We start from the raw sequence: 21,587 nt of genomic DNA, 5'->3' as shown, positions 1-21,587 counted from the left end.
TATTTGATAGGAGTCTCTTAGTGTAGTGCCTAGGAAACTGAGGACTTAACAAACCAAGGTGTCTTCAATACTCCTTCTGAAGAATAAGGCTATTTTTGGAACCCCGTGTACTTTTCAGGTCACTTAAGAGATACATGCAGGGCAGAGGTAGTAACTTTTGCATGATGTGTAGGTTTCCACTCCATTCATCGGTTTTTATAGCCCGTGAAGTAAGCCTGCCTGGGATGTTGCTGCAGCTTCTATGGCCTTATACGAGAGAGAGGGCAAAGAAGGGTGGAGAGCCGTACCTCCCACTCTGCCTCCAGGCTCTACTCTGTTCTCGAATTTGGGGATGTAGAAGTACAGTGAGATGGCAGTTACTCCACATTCTTTTTTCATCCCCTCACTCCTTGATGATGAAACAACTCTTAAATTATATTGTGCAAGTGGTAAGCACCTGGTAAATATTTCCTGTCTTGAAACCTTGATGTAGAACCTATAGGGTGTAACTTAAATATTATTTATTATTATTATTTTTTTAAAATATATTTTATTGATTTTTATAGAGAGGAAGGGAGAGGGATAGAGAGTTAGAAACATCGATGAGAGAGAAACATCGAATAGCTGCCTCCTGCACACCCCCTACTGAGGAGCCAGGCTGCAACCCAGGAATGTGTCCTATCAGAATCAAACCAGTGACCTCTTGGTTCATAGGTCAACACTCAACCAGTGGGCTATCCCAGCCAGGCTAGATATTATTCTTTGTGGTTGGAATACACCAGTGACAAAAAAGTTGAAAATGTCTTCCCTTATGAAGTAGCAGGAGAGACAGCCAATAGAAAATAAACACAGCAAGTAATTATATTTATTAAAAGTTGATATGCTGTGGGGGAAAAAAGAAATGGAGCATGGTAAAGAAGATCGAGATATTGGGGAACAGGTTGTCTTTTTGTTTTCCCCTCAATATTTTATTATGACAAATTTCAAACATTCAGAAAAGTTAAAAGAATGGTACAGTGAACACCACATGCCCCCAACGTAGATTCTAATTATTAACACATCACATTTATCCATTTATCCATCTATCAGTCCATCTTATTTTTGAAGCATTTAAAGGTAAGAACACTGAATGTACTCCTAAACATAAGTGTGCATATTATTATTTACAGTATTTACATTTTCATGTGAAATTTACATGCACTAAAATGAATAAATCTTAAATGTACTTATCTGTAAATTTTGAAAAATACAAACTCTCATGTAACTAGATACTTTCAACTGAGAAACTTTCCTCATTTTTGAGATTGCTTTGGATATTTTTAGTTCTTTGCATAGCCATATAAATTTTAGAATCAGTTTGTCAGCTTCTACCAAAAAACCCTCATAGGATTATGATAGAGATTACATTGAATCTAAAGATCAATTTGGAAGAATTGACATCCTGTGATGTTTTGTAGTTTTCATTATAGAAGTTATCTTCCATACTTTAAAATTTACTTCTACATGTTTTATGATTTGAACACTATTATAAATAGAATTTTTAGAATTTAATTGTCTAGTAGTTGCTGTTTGTATAAAAAATACAATTGATTTATTTGTATGTTGACTTTGTATTCTGTGATCTTGTTAAATTCATTTTATTCTTTTATTTTTTATTTGTAAACTAGAGGCCCAGTGTACAAAATTTGTGCACTTGGGGGATCCCTCAGCCCAGCCTGTGCCCTGTTGCAAACTAGGAGCCCTCAGGGGATATTCAACTGATGGCTTAGGCCTGCTCTTCATGGGGAGAGGGCCTAAGGGGGCAGTCGTACATTCTTAGTGCTGCCGTGGAGGCAGGAGAGTCTCCCTCCACTGTCGCTGTGCTCACCAGCTGTGAGCCTGGCTTCTGGCTGAGCGGCACTTCCCCTGTGGGAGTGCACTGACCACCAGGGGGCAGCTCCTGTTTTGAGCATCTGCCCCCTGGTGGTCAGTGTGTGTCATAGTGACCAGTCATTCCACCATTTGGTCGATTTGCATATTAGCCTTTCATTATATAGGATATTTAGGATATTGTGCATAAGCAACCATGCCATCTGTGACTAGGGTTTTACTTCTTCATTTCTGATCTTCAGGCCTTCCCCCGCCTCATCTAATCACCACCTGGGATCTCCAATAAAACATTGAGTAGAAATGGTGGGAGTGGGTACCCTTACTTACTTCCAATCTTAGGGAAAAGATTCAGTATTTTATTAAATACTAGGGGCCCGGTGCACGAAATTCGTGCACTGGGTGTGTGTGGGGGGGGGGGAGTGTTCCTCAGCCCAGCCTGCCCCCTCTCACATACTGGGAGCCCTCAGGCGTAGACCCCCATCGCCCTCCGATCACCTGATCGGCCCCTTGCCCAAGCCTGACGCCTCCGCCAGAGGTGTCAGGCTTGGACAGGGGACCCCCATCTCCCCCTGATCACTGGCTCTGGCCCCCGCCCAGGCCTGAGGCCTCTGGCCCAGGAATCATGCCTGGGCAGGAGACCCCCATCTCCCTCTGATCGCTTGCTCCACCCCCCGCCCAAGACTGACGCCTCTGACCCAGGCTTCAGGCCTGGGCAAGGGGACCATCATATCCCCCCAATCCCCGGCTCCGCCCCCCGCCCAGGCCTGATGCCTCGGGCAGAGGAGTTGACCCTCATCACCCTCCGATCACCAATCACCGGATCGGCCCCTTGACCAGGCCTGAGGCCTCCGGCAGAGGTGTCAGGCCTGGGCAGGGGACCCCCAGCTCCCCGCGGTTGCAGGCTCCGCCCCTGCCCAGGCCTAACGCCTCTGGCTGAGGCGTCCGGCCCGGGCAGCGGGGACCCGCAGCTGCAGCGGCCCCGCGATCGTGGGCTTCGCTTTAGGCCCAAGCAAGGGACCCCTAGCTCCTGGGACTGCCAGCTTCGACCGTGCCCAGCTCCCATCGCTGGCTCCACCCCTACTTCCTGCTATCACTGGCCAGGGCGGAAAAGGCACCTGATTCTCCGATCATGGCTGGGGGCCAGGGCAAAGGCAGCCCCAGGGCCGCCTTTGCCCTGCCCCCCAGCTCTTAGCTCCCCCCTGGGTTTCTAATCACTGTCAGTGGCAGGGGGCTTCTTCCTGCTTTCCCTTTCGCCTCCCTGCATTGTGCTTACATATGCAAATTAACCGCCATCTTGTTGGCAGTTAACTGCCAATCTTAGTTGGCAGTTAACTGCCAATCATAGTTGGCAGTTAACTGCCAATCATAGTTGGCAGTTAATTTGCATATAGCCCTGAGTAGCCAATGAAAAGGGTATCGTCGTACGCCAATTACCATTTTTCTCTTTTATTAGATAGGACTAGGGGCCCGGTGCACGAAATTCGTGCACTGGGTATGTCTGTCGGGGGGGGGGGCAGTGTCCCTCAGCCCAGCCTGCCCCCTCTCATATACTGGGAGCCCTCAGGCATTGACCCCCATCACCCTTAAATCGCAGGATCGGCCCCTTGCCTAGGCCTGACGCCTCTGGCCTAGGCGTCCGGCCCGGGCAGTGGGGACCCGCAGCTGCAGCGGCCCCGCAATCGTGGGCTTCGCTTTAGGCCCAGGCAAGGGACCCCTAGCTCCTGGGACTGCCAGCTTCGACCGTGCCCAGCTCCCATCCCTGGCTCCACCCCTACTTCCTGCTATCACTGGCCAGGGCGGAAAAGGCACCTGATTCTCCGATCATGGCTGGGGGGCCCCAGGGCCGCCTTTGCCCTGCCCCCCAGCTCTTAGCTCCCCCCTGGGTTTCTGATCACTGTCAGTGGCAGGGGGCTTCTTCCTGCTTTCCCTTTCGCCTCCCTGCATTGTGCCTGCATATGCAAATTAACCACCATCTTGTTGGCAGTTAACTGCCAATCTTAGTTGGCAGTTAATTTGCATATAGCCCTGATTAGCCAATGAAAAGTGTAGCTCGTACGCCAATTACCATTTTTCTCTTTTATTAGTGTAGATAATGTTAGCTGTAAACTTTTTGTAAATGTCTATCATATTGGGGACTTCAAGCTTTTCTTTTTTTTTGGTGGGCCATAGCTGCGGTCTGTTTAGTTCTCTTATTCTTAGGTGGGCTTCTTGCAGTTTGCCTCCCAGGCGTGTTGTCCAGGGGTCAGTCAGAGATTCGGGCAGAGTTTGTAGACAATTTGAATCTCCCCTGTGTCACTCTCTTCTTTCCTGGGTGATATCCCTTCAATTTCCAACTGACATAGTAGCCCCAAACTGTGTCCTTGGATTCCTTATGCAAGCAAGACTGCACATTTCTATCCAAATTCCAGCTGATCTGAAAAGCCTCCAAAATGGGAAACTCTTTCAGTACATTTTTTTCTTTCAGATGTCCACTCTCTTCCAAATCTGTCTACTTCTAGTGACTCTCCAGTGTTTTCAGATAGTTGCTTTTTAATATAAGTTTTCTAATGTTTACAATTATTTCTTTGTGAGAAGTTTGGTCCAGTGTAAATGACTTCAACATTATCAAACATGGAACTTACGTTTTTAAATAATGTGGTCAGAATAGCTTTTATAAGGAATGTGGAATTTAAACAAAGATTTGAAAGAAGTGAGAAATTAACCAAAGTGACAGTTTTTTGTTGTGTTTTTTTTAAAGGATTCAGGCAGACAGAAGAGAGCTAATCAAGACGGGAAAAACCTGATATGTTAGCTCAGGGGTGGGGAACGTCCAACCTGCGGGCCACATAAGGCCCTCGAAATCATTTGGTCTGACCCTGCCTAGGCATTGAGGATGAGTTAATTAAATGTTTAACCAAATATAACAGGCTAATTTTTAAGATGATAATTTTGTATGGCCTATGAATGATGTTATAAATATTCAAATGGCCCCTGGCAGAAAAAAGGTTTCCCATCCCTGTCAGAACAACAGTAAAAAGGGCAGGGTTTTGAAGAGAGTGGTGTGAGCTGACATGCCTTTCAAAACTATAACGTCTGCTATTTTGTGAATAGATTGTATGGATGCAAGAATAGAAACAGGGAATTAATTAGGAGGCTGTTACTAGAATTCACAGGAGAGATAATGGCCTCTCAAACCAAAGCAGTATCAATGGACACAGCGAGAGCAGTGACATGCTCGGTATGTTACGAAGGAAGAGCCAACAGATTTTCCAGTTTATTGGATGTTGTATATGAAAGATAGGGAGGTGTTCAGGATGACGCAAGGTTTTTTTCGGCAAGTTGTACAAAAGGTGGGAACTGTCATCAGCTGAGATGGAAAAGGCAATGGGTGGATCAGTTTAATATGACAAGGTTGTGCCCTAAAACGCTCACACTCATGAGTGAGAGATACAAATAGCTAATGTGATCAACGAAATGAACTAATGTACTGAGAACTTTTTATAGCAGTTTTGTGGGAGAGCAGAGGAGAAAAACTATTTCAATTTGTGATGAGCGAATAGGTAGCAATATATCAATGAATCGAAGCATTAATTTGACCTCATATCTCATTTGATGAGTTCATCCATTACCCAAGTTATGTTCTTTTCCTTTCATACAGGAAACCATGATATTTTGGATTTCAGTGTGCTAGTGCTTCAGGGAAATGGCATGTGCATGTGTGTTTAATATTTTCTTTTTTATGTCATTTGGGATGAAGCTTGGCACTAATGACTATTTTTAACACTAACCAAGCCCTTTTAATCTGTAATGCTAGAAATATTTAATGAAAGCCTATTTGTGAAAATATAGTAAAACATAAATTTAAATATGCAAGCTTATTGAGGCAAAGACTTATCATCTGGGTGTCCCCAGATCTCATTGGTATTGTTTTATTTTATAGACTTTTCCCGTACACCAGGCCAGCCACTCTGGCCCTGTACTTGTCTATTCTCTTACAGCAGTTAAATGCAGCCATTGGTCAAGAGCATTTTGTCTTACTATTTTTGTGTTAAGAAAAAGAAAAGAATAATGATTTATAAGTGATCTGGTTGTAGGTCCTCACATTTCATGTTCCATACCTCCAAATAAAAAAACAATTGTAAAATTAGACCAATTTTATTTACTTTTCAGATCATGTAGATGAGCGAACTGTATGCAATGGAATTGCCCCTGAAAAAGATGTAGATGGATTTCATATTATCAATATTGGAAGACTGTGCCTTGATCAGCATTCTCTCATACCTGCCACTGCCAGTGCTGTTTGGGAAATAATCAAAAGAACAGGTTGGTAATTTGTGCTACAGGACGTGGGTGCTAAGAGCCAAACGGAGAACTTGTGCATTGCCTTGATGGAACCCCTTCAATCCCACTGATTCTGTAGAAAGATATAAAGTTCTGTAAGGCAAGGAATAATCCAAAAATAAGATATACTGGGCTTACAGGTAACCACTCTTGCATCTTTCTTTTTTTTTTTTTAAAATATATATTTTATTGATTTTTTACAGAGAGGAAGGGAGAGAGATAGAGAGTTAGAAACATCGATGAGAGAGAAACATCGATCAGCTGCCTCCTACACATCTTCCTATTGGGGATGTGCCCGCAACCCAGGTACATGCCCTCGACCGGAATCGAACCCAGGACCTTTCAGTCCGCAGGCCGACGCTCTATCCACTGAGCCAAACCGGTTTTGGCCACTCTTGCATCTTGTAGGGAATTTTTTAATAGCAGGCTTGCCTCTCTACTTTTAATCTAAAAATAATGTATTTTGATGTACATTTTCTAAAATGTATTATATTTTTCCCTACCTTTAAAAACAGAATGTGTTGAATATATTTGAATCATCTGTAATGACCTAGGTTTTTATTACAAACATTTACCCTTGAATTGTGCTCTAAATGCCATTTGTAAATTGACCCCTACACCAGTGGTTCTCAACCTTCCTAATGCCGCGACCCTTTAATACAGTTCTTCATGTTGTGGTGACCCCCAACCATAAAATTATTTTCGTTGCTACTTCTTAACTGTAATTTTGCTATTGTTATAAATTGTAATGTAAATATCTGATATGCAGGATGTATTTTCATTGTTACTAATTGAACATAATTAATCACAAAAGCAATATGTAATTATATATGTGTTTTCCGATGGTCTTAGGCGACCCCTGTGAAAGGGTCGTTCGACCCCCAAAGGGGTCGCGACCCACAGGTTGAGAACCGCTGCCCTACATTAACTGACCCCTAAGGCCATGGTCGGCAAACTGCGGCTCGAGAGCCACATGCGGCTCTTTGGCCCCTTGAGTGTGGCTCTTCCTAAGCCTTAGGAGTACCCTAATTAAGTTAATAACAATGTACCTGCCTATATAGTTTAAGTTTAAAAAATTTGGCTCTCAAAAGAAATTTCAATCATTGTACTGTTGATATTTGGCTCTGTTGACTAATGAGCTTGCTAACCACTGCCCTAAGGCAATATGGTGTCAATCAGTGTAGAGGCAAATATCTCTGTACACCTGTGAGAGCTCTGCCACTGTCACTTCCATTTCTGACAGCATCTCCTTTCTAATCTACTGTTTTCCAAACGAAAGAGAAAATTTCCAAAGGAAAGCAAATCCTAGAATTATACTCTGATAATGTTAGTATTTGAGAAAAAACAACACCCTTAATTCTAACTTCTTCATTTTACTTATGAGAAACTATGCCCTAAAGTGGTTAATAGTGTTAAATCTGCAAGTTTTATCTTTCATACCTCTTAAGTCCCTAAGTTTAGTGCTGCTCTCCTGTGAAGTAAAGTGCATGAGCTTTGTGGAAAATACTGCCCCCACTTTATTTTGTTCCAGTTGTGCTCAATGAAACTTGACATTGTTGTACTTTACTTTGTAATTAGCAGTTAATATATTTAAGTCTCAGTTCTTCTAACTCTTCATGTAAACCTTAGTATTTAAAAAACAATTTAATGGCAACTTGAAAATATTTGTGATTTTTTTTCATGAGGACATAATCAGAGAGGAAGTGACAAATCCAAGAGGTATAAAATAAATATTTATAAATAATGAATGTGGACACATTATAGACAAGCCATACAATAATCCAAATTCAATTAGAAAATGTTAAAGAATGTTTCAGTTGGCTGTTCAAATGTGTATTTGCTTCTTGTTGATTATTTAAATCATACTCTGTGTTTTAAGGAATTGAAACATTTGGGAAAAATGTGGTTGTGGCTGGAAGATCCAAGAATGTAGGGATGCCCATTGCCATGCTTCTACATACTGATGGAGAACATGAACGACCAGGAGGTAGGTGGGACCTTTGAGATTCCATATACCTTTACAACTTTTTTACTTCTTAAATTAATAAAAGCTAGATATTTGAAATTGTGACTTAGTGTATTTGTAGGTTTTGCAAATGAAGGTGTCCTTTATTCCTCATCTAATGACATGAGCACATTGAAAGTGAGGAAAGGAATTACTGGAAATATGTGGCCTCTTTGTTTCTATTTTTTCTTTTGGCTATATATACTTTCTTCAGATCATTAACAATGTAGATATTAAGAAAAGTGGGAAGCCAGTAGCTACATAAAATCTCATGATGGACATCTGTATGCTCTCTTTCTCTCTCTCACACACACACACACATACACACATGCACAACAGCAATGCATAGATATATAGATTTCTTATTATTAATCTTAGAGAATTTCAGTTTCCTGATCTCAAATTTTCAAATACTTGTTTTAGGATCTGGATTGACATAATGCATATGAAATAATTTTTTAAGCTACAAAGGCCTCTGAAAAAGTAAGCCCAATGATAATACATTACTTATCTAAAATGGTGAATGATAAAGATTTTAAAATATTGCTTTTTCTTCCTGGTTCTAAGGATTTAAATATTGCCACAAAACAAAATGTGTATGTGGATCACAGTAAATTAGAGCCTGAGAGTGACTCCAGGTAACTTTAAAAAGCCTTAGTTTTGAAAAGCAGAAAGCTCTTCAATAAGAAAGGCCAAATCTTGTGGTATGAACAATTTTCATGATAATTGTCTACAAAGTTACATTTTAGTTTTGCTATTCACTTCTAACTTAATCTATTGGGGCTTATCTATTTTTTTCAGTATAATAAAATATTGATTCATAGTTGCCTTTATGTGATAGTTTCTACATTAAGCAAGGTAAAACAACCAGGAAAGTTCACCTAGGTATACTATTATTGTTGGAAAATCCTGCCCAAGAGCTAATAAGCAGTTTTTCATTTTCAACATTTCATTTGATCTCATCAGTAACATAAAAATTACATAGCTAACATAGCTTAAACTTGCACAGAACCTTCTCATAAACTATCTTATTTAGTTCTCAACAATTCTGGCATCATGTCTAATAAAAGAGCAATATGCAAATTAACCATCACTCCCTCACTCTGGCGCAAAGATGGCGACAGCCACGGAGCTGGAGTGAGCAGAGGCTTGGGTTGCCCCCGGTGATGGAGGAAGCCAAGCTTCCCACCTGCCCTGGCCGGCCCTGAGCTCCGCTTAAGGCTACAGAGTTTCAATTATAGAAGATAAATAAATCCCAGATACCTATTCCAGCTGGTGGTGGCCTCTGCTCAAGGAGGGCCTTGGCAACCCAGGCTTCGAGCCAGACCAAGGCTACAAAGTTTCAATTATAGAAGTTAAATAAATCCCAGATACCTGCTTCTAGCCCCCGGGTGTGGCCAGCCTGAAAACAGCCATCAGCCCCTCACCCAGGCTGGCCACACAATCATGGGGTGAGGGTCCCCACTGGGAGGCTTGACCAGCCTTCAAACAGCCATCAGCCCCTCACCCAGGCTGGCCAGGCACCCCAGTGGGACCCCCACCCTTATCCAGGGCAACCTTCAGGGCAAACCAGCTGGCCCCCACCCATGCACCAGGCCTCTATCCTATATAATAAAAGGACAATTTGCAAATTGACCCTAACAGCAGAACGACTGGGAATGACTGGTCACTATGACACACACTGACCACCAGGGGGCAGACGCTCAATGCAGGAGATGCCCTCTGGTGGTCAGTGCACTCCCACACGGGGAGCTCTGCTCAGCCACAAGCCAGGCTGATGGCTGCCAGCATAGCGGTGGTGATGGGAGCCTCTGCCGCCTCCTCAGCAGCACTAAGGATGCCCTACTGCATCTTAGGCCTGCTCCCTGCTGGCAAGTGGACATCCCCCGAGGGCTCCGGGGCTGCCAGAGGGATGTCTGACTGCCAGCTTAGGCCCGATCCCCTGGAAAGCGGGCCTAAGCCAGTGGGTGGACATCGCCTGAGGGGTCCCAGACTGTGAGAGGACACAGGCTGGGCTGAGGGACCCCTCCCCCCCGAGTGCACAAATTTTTGTGCACTGGGCCTCTAGTATATTAATATAATTTGCATTTTGCAGCTACAGGAAATGAGCTTTAGAGACTTCAGGTGACTTACCCAAGGTCACTCTGGTAGGGAAGAGCTGGGAGCTGAGTACTGACTGTGTGTTTTGGAGGATAGACTTGGAGTCAGACCCTTCTCCTGCCAAGCCCTGTGTCCTTGGACAAGTCATTTAATCTGTGTAAGCCTCTACTTCCTCATCTGTAAAATGTGTATAATATTAATATATCCTTCACTGGATTATTGTGAAAATTAAATAAGATATGAAAGCAAAGCACTAATTACAGTACCTGACACAGTGAGTTAAATAAACCCTTGGTATAAATGAACTGTGGCTATTATGATTATTCCCATTATTATGCTCAAGTTAATGATCTGTGGCCATACTAATCATAAAATTTAGAGTAACATGATCCAAGGTTAATAATGTATTTTTCACCTTCATTTGAAAATTTTTTTTCTCTGTCAAGTTTTATGTTTGCTTTATTTTAGATCAAATCTAGTCTTTGTTATAATAATTTCATAAATGTAGAATGGGAATTTATAAAGCATATAAAGTATTTTATTAGAAATATGACATCATTATACTACAAACCATACTTTGTATACTTTTTCTTATAGATATCAATATATTGTATGCTAATTTCTTTATATATTTTAATTTTTAATTATTTCTTTAAGAAAATCAATTTACCTTTTATTCATTTAATTTTAAATTAGACACTCCTATGTCATAAAACATAGTAAGTTTATAAACATTTTATACTTTGTGTTATGAAATATTCTCACTTGAACGCCTGTTAAAAATTGAATTAAAGTGGAATTAGTTATATAATAGTGGTTACTTACAAACCAGTTGATTGAATTTGCATTTATTATAGTGGCACCTAGGTGCCGTTATAATTACAGTATCTAAAGAGTAATAAATTATATTAAAAATTATGTTGGACAATTTGTAACATGAGTGGTGTTTAAGCGCATGCATATTTAACAGGAGTGTGCTGACATACATGATTAATATACTGAATTTTTGAGAGCTGCTTACTGAAGATTTGGAGTCTGTGGGAAAGTTAATATTTCAAATGCCCGTGTCTGTTAGAGCAGTTATTATATGTAATAACTACGTGTGCATTGTTGGCTAATAGCAATAATGCAGGAGGATTAGCTTGGCCAATTCAGATCTATAGAACTTGTTCTCATGACACTCACGATGTTGAGCATTCAGCTCACACTGTACTTATTTGCCAGAAGAAATTCAGGACCCTAATGACTCATTGTATATTAAAGCCATAGATAATTGCACTAGAAAAATGGCCATACTGCAATTTAGCTTGATATAATATGTGTCTACTCGGGGCTAGTTTTTAGTTCTTGATTATTTAGGACATGGGTTCCTGCTGTTTTGCGAGAAATCGCTGCTTTTAATTTATCAAGGGCTTGAAATATTTAGAGGACTGAGCATGTGCTAAAATTGTGAAATAAATGGGTAGTGCTGGTACTCGATGCAGCAGGGTATTAAAGGTGAATTCCTTCTGCTGAGCATACATTACCACAGAAGGCTTTGCAGACAATATGGCATTGGAGCCACTATGCAGTTTATAGAGAGTAGATGAGAAATAGTTCCTGTCCTCCAAGAGCTTATAGTCTTGATGGTAGTGGTGGGCGTGTTATATAAGTATGGATGATTTAAATTATATTCAGTGGCACAAAATGAAATTTGGCATCCATAAGCGAACATTCCAGTTGCTTAGGGAAGAGTCTGGTTAATTGGGGAACATAAAGAGACTGAGGATGGAGAGTTTCTTCTCATGAGCCCTGTTCCTTATTAGGATGTTTGAGTACCATTGTGACCACGGTATATTCTTTTAACTTTTTTGTATGGAGTAACCTCCTTTCAGAATGAAAACAAAATACCATTGGCTTTAGCATAGTCTTTATTTTTAACTTTACTGTGAGGAAGTGAGAGAGTTCTGCAATTTCTCTAAAACAGTTTTTTTTGCCCTTCAGATAACAAAGAGCCATAATGACCAAAACATTATGATTCTGTCACCAAATGGATACAGAGTATGATTTTATTTCAAATTCTTTTAGAGAATTAGCAATTTTCTTCCTGCATATGTTTATATTTTTATGTAGGACATCTCACCAAATAGATCCCTAAATTGCATGGCCACAACGAGGGTTATATGTGCGTCCTTTAACTAAAAGGTTGTGGTATCATTTGAGTGGCATTGATGCTGGGACTTTTTGAAGGAGCATTTTAAAAGGGCCAGCAACCAATTGCTGTTGCTTACAGTTCTATGGACCCAGGCCTGTTATTGGTTTCATTCAGGCAGCATGCACTTGGTGCTTATTCTCTGTGATGTTTCCTGGACTTGGTAGTCAGCATTTTCAGGGTTCATCTTTGGACACTGTTTTTTCAGACACTGCTTCTGCATTGTTGTTCAGCTTTTGCACTCAAGCTGCCCTTTGGTTGCAACTTTCTGTATATCAGGTACTTTTTATTCAAGGAGCACCCTGTGCCAATGGAAAACCTCAAGATATTTTGCTAGTAGAATACCTTTTCTTTTTGAAAATTGGCTCCAGATGGGAAAATGAACAGTTTTGCCAGCCAAGAGCATTATCTCCGACCTACAGGAGGTGCCTTCAGGCAGCAAGACAGGGGTGGATGTTCAAGGCAGTGCCACATGCTGTGTGTTGTAAGTGTGATTAAGGTCCGTTCAGTGCCAGGTGGGGCCGGGCACTCTAGGGTTTCAAAGAGAGGAGCCAAATAGGATCACCTAGAAATGCAGAGGCCACGCAGAGCGATCACTACTGAGACTCTTAGCCTTGGCAGTGGAGTGGGATGCTGCCTCTGTGGAATGAACCATTGTCAAACTGGGGCAGGGAGGTTGGCAGGCATTTTTCTCTGCTCCCCCCCCATCCCATGATGCTAAGTTAGAAATTCTCATGATGAGATACTAGGATATTATGTTTTGTGATGCTTCTATGTTGATTAGACTTTACTGAATTGTAGCTTTGAGTTTGCATAGTGGAAAGCAATAGAAAAATACAAATACTTGTTCAAGTCTCCTTTTCTGAGCTGCACAGTAAGAGTACTGTCCCATTTCAACATCTCCGGAATTCAGCCAGATAGGATGTGAAAAACACGATACTTGGAAAAAATGTATTCTCACATCAAACAATGGAGACTATTACACTGTTGAAACTAGCTTTAAACATTATTTAAAATGTAGAGTGAAGTCCAAATCTTTCTCTTTCCCTTTCATTTTCTTTTTTGCCATGGCCTCGGAGGCATTTATTATATTGCCAGCACAAACCATCCTTTTTCTAAAATCTGTATGCCTAATTGTTGGAGGCACCACTCATAAGGCTATTGTGGTCTGCTCCAACCTACCTTTTCAGCCATTCCTCCTGTTATTTTCTCTCTGGTACCTTATGCAGAAGCCCCATAGAACTACACATTGTTTCCCAAACACAGTATCTCTTCCATGCCTCTTTGCTATTGCACACTCCATTGCATGCCAATTCCCATTACGCACCAGCTTTCTTCTCACGTCTCACCATCTTTCAACATGTGGCCCAAATCTTCTAAGTTTTGCACATTGTCTATGCTGTAGACACAATACTAGACCTGTTGTATATTAGTTATCTATCTGTTCCCCTTTCTTACACACATGGGAAATGTGAAATTCTCAATTATTTTTTTGTATCTCTGAAATTTAGCACAGGACTTGGTATGTTATAATATAACTAGTCAGTTAATAAAAGTTTATTTAGTGCCTCCTATGTGCCAACAACTGTACCAGCATTATAGAAAATATGACCACAGGCAAGGGTTTTAAAATAAAATATTGTCATTTACTGAAAAAAAATTCCTGTATAGAAGCAAGGAGGGAGAGAAGCTAGGTACTTACCACACACAAATTTCTTAATATTCTAAAATTATAGGCATTTATGTAGAAGTATTACTTAAAATTCCCTTTCCCCAAGAATCAGCTCACAGGGGTGGAGGGTGCCTCATCACCATCAGGAATGGGAGAGGAGATGTCAGGACACTGGGAAGGGAGGGCATGTGGTTGCTGACGGCATTCATTGACAGAGGTCACAGTGTTTTCCAGTAAAACATCTAGAGTCTATCATTTTGTTTAGACTAACTTGTTTTTCCTCGAGCTGCTGACATATAATGCTGTATTCTTATAGATGGACTGATTTCTTGGTGACTAAGCACGGGGCATATTATGGTGACTAAGTCAAATATTGCCCTGTCCTCTTAGGCTTATAATCTATTAGGAAAGACAGCCATTAAACAATTAGCTATGAATGGTTAATCATTGTAATTGTGCAAAGTGCTGCAAAGGAGTAGAATCTATACTAATAAAAGGGTAATATGCTAATTAGGATGGACATCTTCTGGATATCCATCTGGACAAAGCCACAGTGGCTGTGAGGCCTGGGCTCAGGCAGCTGTGGGCTCAGGCAGCTGTGGGCTCAGGCAGCTATGGGCTCAGGCAGCTGTGGGCTCAGGCAGCTATGGGCTCAGGCAGCTATGGGCTCAGGCAGCTGTGGGCTCAGGCAGCTGTGGGCTCAGGAAGCTGTGGGCTCAGGCAGCTGTGGGCTCAGGCAGCTGTGGGCTCAGGCAGCCATGAGCCCCGGCGGCTGTGAGGCCCAGGGCTCAGGCCTAGCAGCCACTGTGGCCTGCAGTGGCAGCAGCAGTGGGGTGATGAAGGTGGCACCTTCCCCTGATCAGCCCAGTCACCTCCCACAGAGGAGTGGGCCTGAGCCATCAGTAGGACATCCCCTGAGGGCTCCTGGACTGTGAGAGGGGGCATGACGGGATGAGGGATTCCCCCCTCCAGTGCACAAATTTTCATGCACCAGGCCTCTAGTTTTCTATAATAAAAAGCTTAGTTGAAGGAAGGGATGAACAATTTCTAATTATAGTTATATATGAAGGTTAGCCCCCTTTTTTGTCTACCTTCTGTTACTGTTGTATTTTTATTATTTACCTTCTGTTACTAATTTTCATTTCTTACCTCACAAGCAAAAATAAAAAATCTCCTACTTGAAGTTATTAAAAATATCGAAAATCTAGAAGAAAAATATGTACTCTCTACCAAAAAAATAACTCATGCCATAATTATAAATGATGATCTGATGACTTAAAATTTTTAGTTAATGCCAAACAGTGTTATTTTATGTTACTAAATGCTAAAAAAAAAGAGTGTAGGCCCCATTTTCTTTGATCAATAAATATCTCTGAAGTTTCTTCTGTTTTATTATTCTTGTAGTTTGTTGCTCTTCTTTCATCTAAGGTCTTTTTCTGTTTCCCCGTGTAAATTTTTCTGTAGATTCTCAGGACTTCCCAGAATTGCTTTCATTTTCTCCTCCCCTCATCACAGTTCTGATTTAACCTCTTAACTACATCATCCTTCAGCATCCCAAATAATCATTGTTCCCTCCTACTCACCCATTATTTCTCAGCTCAGGTGGAACTCCCATTAGCAGGCTTCTCTGATCATCCCTCCCACCCCACCCCACACGCCACTATAGCCATACTGAAGAACTTTTCTTTACAACATTTATCAGTTTGTAATTGTCACTTATTTGTGTCATTATTTGATTAATGTTCACCACACTCACTGGACAATTAATTTCACAAGAGCGAAGACCAGATCTGTGTTTCTTCCCATTTTATCTTCAGCACCTAACTGTCTAAAAAGTCTGTGCAATAAATGAATGAATAATTTACCTTAATTGTAGGCCAAGGATATCATAAAAGGTTTAATACAGCTATTTCTAAGTTGTATTATTAAGAACACTGACATACCACAAGATCTTAAATAGGTTTTAATTTTTAAAAAGAGGAGAGGAATTTGTCAAATTGGTTTGAAAAATCTGTATTAAACAGAACCAAACTTAACTTGGCTGTGGCTGTTCCCAGAGGCTTTGCTATGGTAATATAGGAAGGACTGCATCTCTGAGAGAATAATAATATTTAGTATTGGACCCTGGAAGTATTTGTTTTTTCCCCAAAGTTATATATTTGCTGTGTTTGTACTAGTATGCCCCAGAGGAAGGATGACTGAGAGGGCAGTAACAGCAGAGAGTTCTTGAAGATGTCTGCATTTTCTCTCTCTCAAATGCAAGAGCCTTGGGAATGCTTAGTAGTATTTAGCTTTAGACTATGACCTTGTAAGCATGTTTACAGAATCAGACATTCTAGTAAGATTCCTGAGTTTATTTTCATCAGTTAATCTTGAAAAGCAGGAAATAAATGCAAGAATTAAATAAAACTTTAACAAACAGACCCCATACACACACCTTTTAGTCAGAACTAGAAAAGGAAGAGCAGTACTTTGGCTCATGCTCTCACTTGCCCCCTGTCGCATGGCTGAGCTGGCTGGTTCATTTTGTCTAGGCTTCAGGGGGGTCTGATTGCTTTAAAATTTAGTTGATTTTTTTTTTTTTTTTGTAGCTAAAATCTGTTTCATAATCATGAGTACTGCCCTCAACCCTGACCTGGCAATTTGGTACCATGAGCATTTGGTCACCTGGGGAATTTATTCATTTGGATACCAATACATTTCATTCCTATTAATCGAAGAGAATGATCCTAAAAACATAAGACTTTAAAACTCCTACTTTCATGTATAACTGCCAAGTTGCTCACACCACAGTTGCAGTCCAGAGTGGTGAAGATTGGCGCCTGGGGCATGAAAGCCTGATATGAAGGAGCACAAGTTCTCTGGTCACATTGCCAGAGGTCACATTCTGCTTCTGCATTTTTCTGTTTGATAAGGATATAGGAGGGTCTTGGGAGAATTAAATGAGCTAATATCTTTAAAGATCTTAGTGTTTACATATAGTAAGTACTCAATACATATTCGCTGCTATGGTGCACTTATTCTAAAAAGTATTTAAGGTGGGCCATAGTAATATCTAAAACACAATGCCAATGAGAAATAGGGAAGAAAAATTTAAAGGAAAGCTGGGACTGAAATGGAGCCAAGAATATGGCTACTGCTAAAACTGGACATATCATTAAATCTTCACAGGTAAATTCTTAGTGCAAATCACATTGTTTTTTATATACTGGTGCTGAATATATATTTGGTGAATTTATTTAATTAAATATAAATTATGCTTGCTATATGATTGGATCAGTAATTTTATCCTGAGAGCTTTTTAGCAGGAAAAAAAAATAACTAGTTACTCAATAAAGTGTCTTTAAGATTAAATATAAACACATGCTCAGGACAAATAAAACATATTCTGATATTAAGACAGAAGAGTAATTTCTCCTGAGGGTCCTTTTAATCAGGAAACTATGTAATGGACTGAATAATATGTATAACATGCTTTAAAATTTAATTAAATGGCAAAATTTTATAGAGCTATTTTTTTTTTATTGTTTAAGCACAGATTAAAGCTAACTCTGGCATGAATTTCTCTTATTTCACTAGACATTTCTTCTCATTCTCTGTGTCTGGGTCATTTTCTTTTCCCAACTTCTAAACCAGTGTTTCTCAGCTCCTGCTCCCTATTGGGATCATCTGGGGCCTTTTTAAAAAATATAGCCCCCTGAACCCAACACAGAACAGTTAAATCATAATATTTACAAGTTGGACTTGAAAATTAGTATTTTTTTAAAAAACAGAAGATTCTAATGCTCTCAAGGTTGAGGATGAGTGCTCAGAAGATTGGAATGAGCCCAGAGCTTCCTGTTTCATTCCAGAGCCCTTCCATGATCAAATCTGGGCTTCATCTTCTTCCTCATTTCCTACCACTCTCACCCTCCATCTCTGACCCGCAGCCACTACTGCCTTTTGCATTTCTAGAATATGTCATACCTGCTTGTGTGTTAGTGTGTTTGCACTTGGTTTTCCTTCTACCTGGATGCTCTTTTTGAAGTTATTTACGTAGTTTATTTGCTCACTTCTTTCGAATTTCTGTTCAAATGTCCCTGAACACTTTATTAAAATATCACCCATGTTATTACTCTATTCACATATTCTGCATTATTTTCTTCTTTGCACTTATTACTATGTACAATTTTATTATCTACATACTAGAGGCCCGGTGCACAAAAATTTGTGCACTGGGCGGGGGTGGGGGGGAGGTCCTCAGCACGGCCTGCGCCCATTTGCAGTCCAGGACCCCTTGGGGGATGTCCAACTGTCGACTTAGGCCCATTCCCCAGGGGATCAGGCCTAAGCTTGCAGTCAGACATCCTTCTAGCAGCCAGGGAGCCCTCGGGGATGTCCGACTAAAGGCTTAGGCTCCCATGGGATCAGGTCTAAACAGTTAGTTGGACATTCTTAGTGCTGCCACGGAGGTGGGAGAGGCTCCTGCCACCACCACTGTGCTGGCCAGCCATGAGCCAGCTTCCGGCTGAGTGGAACTCCCTATATGAAAGTGCACTGACCACCAGGGGGCAGCTCCTGCATTGAGCATCTGCCCCCTGGTGGCCAGTACGCATCATAACAACCGGTCATTCTGCCGTTCAGTCAATGTGCATATTAGCCTTTTATTATTATTATTATTATTATTATTATTATTATTATTATTATATAGGATGTCCCTATTTCCCCCCTTTTGCCCCCTCTACCCAGTTCTTGCCCCCCACTTCTCTCTGGCCATCACCATCCTGTTGTCTGTGTCCATGGGTTGTGCATATATTTTCTTTGGCTAATCCCTTCTTTAAATTCACTTATTTAAATTTGTATTTTCAGATAAGTGCTTATAACTGCACTATTATATATTTTCTATTATATCATTTAGAATTAAGATATTTTTTAATTGAACCCTTGTATATTTTAGCGCAATTTAATAAATTATGCTAGAAGCAATTAGGAGATTTTTCATGTAATGCAGATACATTTCAATTAATATTTTATTAATTTTTAATTTTTAAATATTTCAATTTGAAATAATCTCATACATGTAAAAAAACTATAAAATACTACAGCAGGGGTCCTCAAACTATGGCCCGCGGCCCACATGCAAATACAAATATTGTATTGGTTCCCGTTTTGTTTTTTTACTTCAAAATAAGATATGTGCAGTGTGCATAGGAATTTGTTCATAGTTTTTTTTTAAACTATAGTCCAGCCCTCCAACGGTCTGAGGGACAGTGAACTGGCCCCCTGTTTAAAAAGTTTGAGGACCCCTGTACTACAGCATATTATATGTACCCTTCACCCAGTTTCTTAGGTGTTAATAATTTAAACATAACCATTATACAACTAACAAAATTTGGAATATATTTTTCTTATAATCTCTTTAATGTTACTTAATCCATTTACTTTGTTTTTGTTAATCTTCATCCAAGGATATTTTTCCATTGAATTTTAGAGAGAGTGAAGGGAAAGGGAGAGACACATTGATTGGTTGCCTCCTGCACATGCTCTGATAGGGACTGGGGATCAAGCCAGCAACTGAGGTACATGCCCTTGACTGGAATCGAACCTGGGACCCTTCAGTCTACAGGCTAATGCTCTATCCACTGAGCAAAACAGGCTGCAGCTTAATTCATTTACTTTTAATCTATATGTGTCTTTATATTTAAAGTGGGTTATGTTTTTGATTCACCCTCATAATCTGGCCTTTAATTGGTGCATTTATGCCACTGACTTTCAGAGTGCTTACTGATAGAGTTACTGCCATATCAGGCAGCTTCTGGGTCTTCTGGGTCCGGCCCTGCCTTGCCTTTTTTTTTTTTCTTTTTTTCTAAGACATTTCACTTTATTTAAAAGAAGCCAATATACAGGATATAAAGGGTATGATATTTACAACAGTACAGTAAATAGGTTGGTTTCCCGGTAGGATCCGTAGTCTTTCAGTGAGTATAAGCCCCCCTTCCCCTTGATGCTCGACCCAGCTGGCAGACAAACAGCAACAGTGGGGTGGTATGAGACTGCAGGATAGAAAGTCTCCCTGAAGGGATTAAAAATCACGTAGATGCTAAAATGTCCACAAAGGGGTCTTGGGGGTGAGGGGTGCCTCTGCCTCATTCCTTTGAAGGCTTGGCAGCAGGAATGCTGAGGGATTTGCCCCAAACTAACACACGGCCCACCCTGAGCCTGTAAATCTTCCACCTATGGAATATTCCCTTCCTGAGAGAATCAGCCCTAATCCCTCAGCCAGGGCCTGGAGGAGAAGCCCAGGCTATGGGCACAGCCAGGACTGTGGAGATTTCATGGCCTTTCCACTCCCACTCCAGCTGCCTAAGAACTCTGCACTGCTCCCCTCGCCCACCTCCCCCGTCACCCCATCAGGACGCCGTGCACAGGAGGGGACACTGGTTTTCCCATGCCCATTGGGAACTGGCTGTTTCTGTTTTCTGGAGTAAAAAGGTTCCTGTGGGTCGGGTAAGCTCTCTGCTTGGCAGGAAGTTCTGAAATAGAGCCACTGACCACACCCACCTCCTCTGGGCATGGAGCAGCTTGGGCCCTCGAAGCTCATCTCTCCGGCAGAACTGAAGGGAAGACCCGTGTGTACCCTTCTGTCCCTCACCCTTCACATGCCCAGAACCATCAGTGTCACACTTCCTAATTCCTATCACTGTATTTCATTAGTTTCATACTGTTTTACTAATCCTGAATCTAAACAGATTGGTTCAAAAGGAGATCATTCTATTTTTAAAGTAGCTGGGGCTTCTGGGGGTGGGCTTTGCCTTGAGGCCCGGACCCGTCTATGGGTGGGCCCCGGGCCGCAAGGCAAAGCCGGCTGCTGGGGTTTCTGGGGACGGGCCTTGCCTTGCCACCCTGGACCTGCGGATCGGCGGGTCCCAGGCCGCAAGGCAAGGCCGGCTGCTGGGGCTTCTGTGGCCGGCCTGCCCTGGATGGGGGTGCGCCAGCGGCTCGCGCTGTCCCGCCCTGCCTGCAGTATGCAAATTAGCCGCCATCTTTGTTGGTGGTTAATTTGCCTATTGTGCTGATTGGCCAGTGGGAGGCATAGAGAAGGTACGGTCAATTACCATGTTTGTCTATTATTAGATAGGCTATAAAAGCCTAAGCAACCGGATGACCGGCTGGTAGCTATGATGTGCACTGACCACCAGGGGGCAGACTCTCAATGCAGCAGCTCCCACAGCGGGAGTGCTGCTCAGCTGACAGATGGGCGCCAGACACCGGGCTCACGGCTGGTGAGTAGCTGCAGTGGTCTGAGCCTCTCCTGCGGACACTCCCTTTGTATGCCTGAGTAGTGGCAGCTGCGGCAGGTGCAGCGGGGCCAGGATGAGCAGGAGCGGCACAGCGTCCAGCCCAGACTCGGGCTCCTCCCCAGTCACCTTCTGCTTCACACACTACTTTGTGCTGTGTGGGATCAATGTGGA

General features: G+C 41.7%; 1 protein-coding gene across 6 annotated transcripts in view; it reads left to right on the top strand.

The window, feature by feature from the left end:
* The window catches only part of MTHFD2L (methylenetetrahydrofolate dehydrogenase (NADP+ dependent) 2 like), a 113,642-nt gene that overhangs the window by 28,486 nt on the left and 63,569 nt on the right, over window positions 1-21,587 (top strand). For all 6 annotated transcript variants that reach the window (XM_059668554.1, XM_059668562.1, XM_059668537.1 and 3 more), the window contains 2 exons: window positions 5,998-6,150; window positions 8,048-8,155. In XM_059668554.1, coding sequence (XP_059524537.1) covers window positions 5,998-6,150; window positions 8,048-8,155 — 261 coding nt within the window. The remainder of the gene's footprint in view (window positions 1-5,997; window positions 6,151-8,047; window positions 8,156-21,587) is intronic.

The sequence above is a fragment of the Myotis daubentonii genome, chromosome 1 (assembly GCF_963259705.1).
Source record: "Myotis daubentonii chromosome 1, mMyoDau2.1, whole genome shotgun sequence".
Classification (NCBI taxonomy): domain Eukaryota; kingdom Metazoa; phylum Chordata; class Mammalia; order Chiroptera; family Vespertilionidae; genus Myotis; species Myotis daubentonii.
The sequence above is the reverse complement of the archived record's forward strand: the minus strand, read 5'-3'. Positions and strand labels throughout refer to the sequence as shown.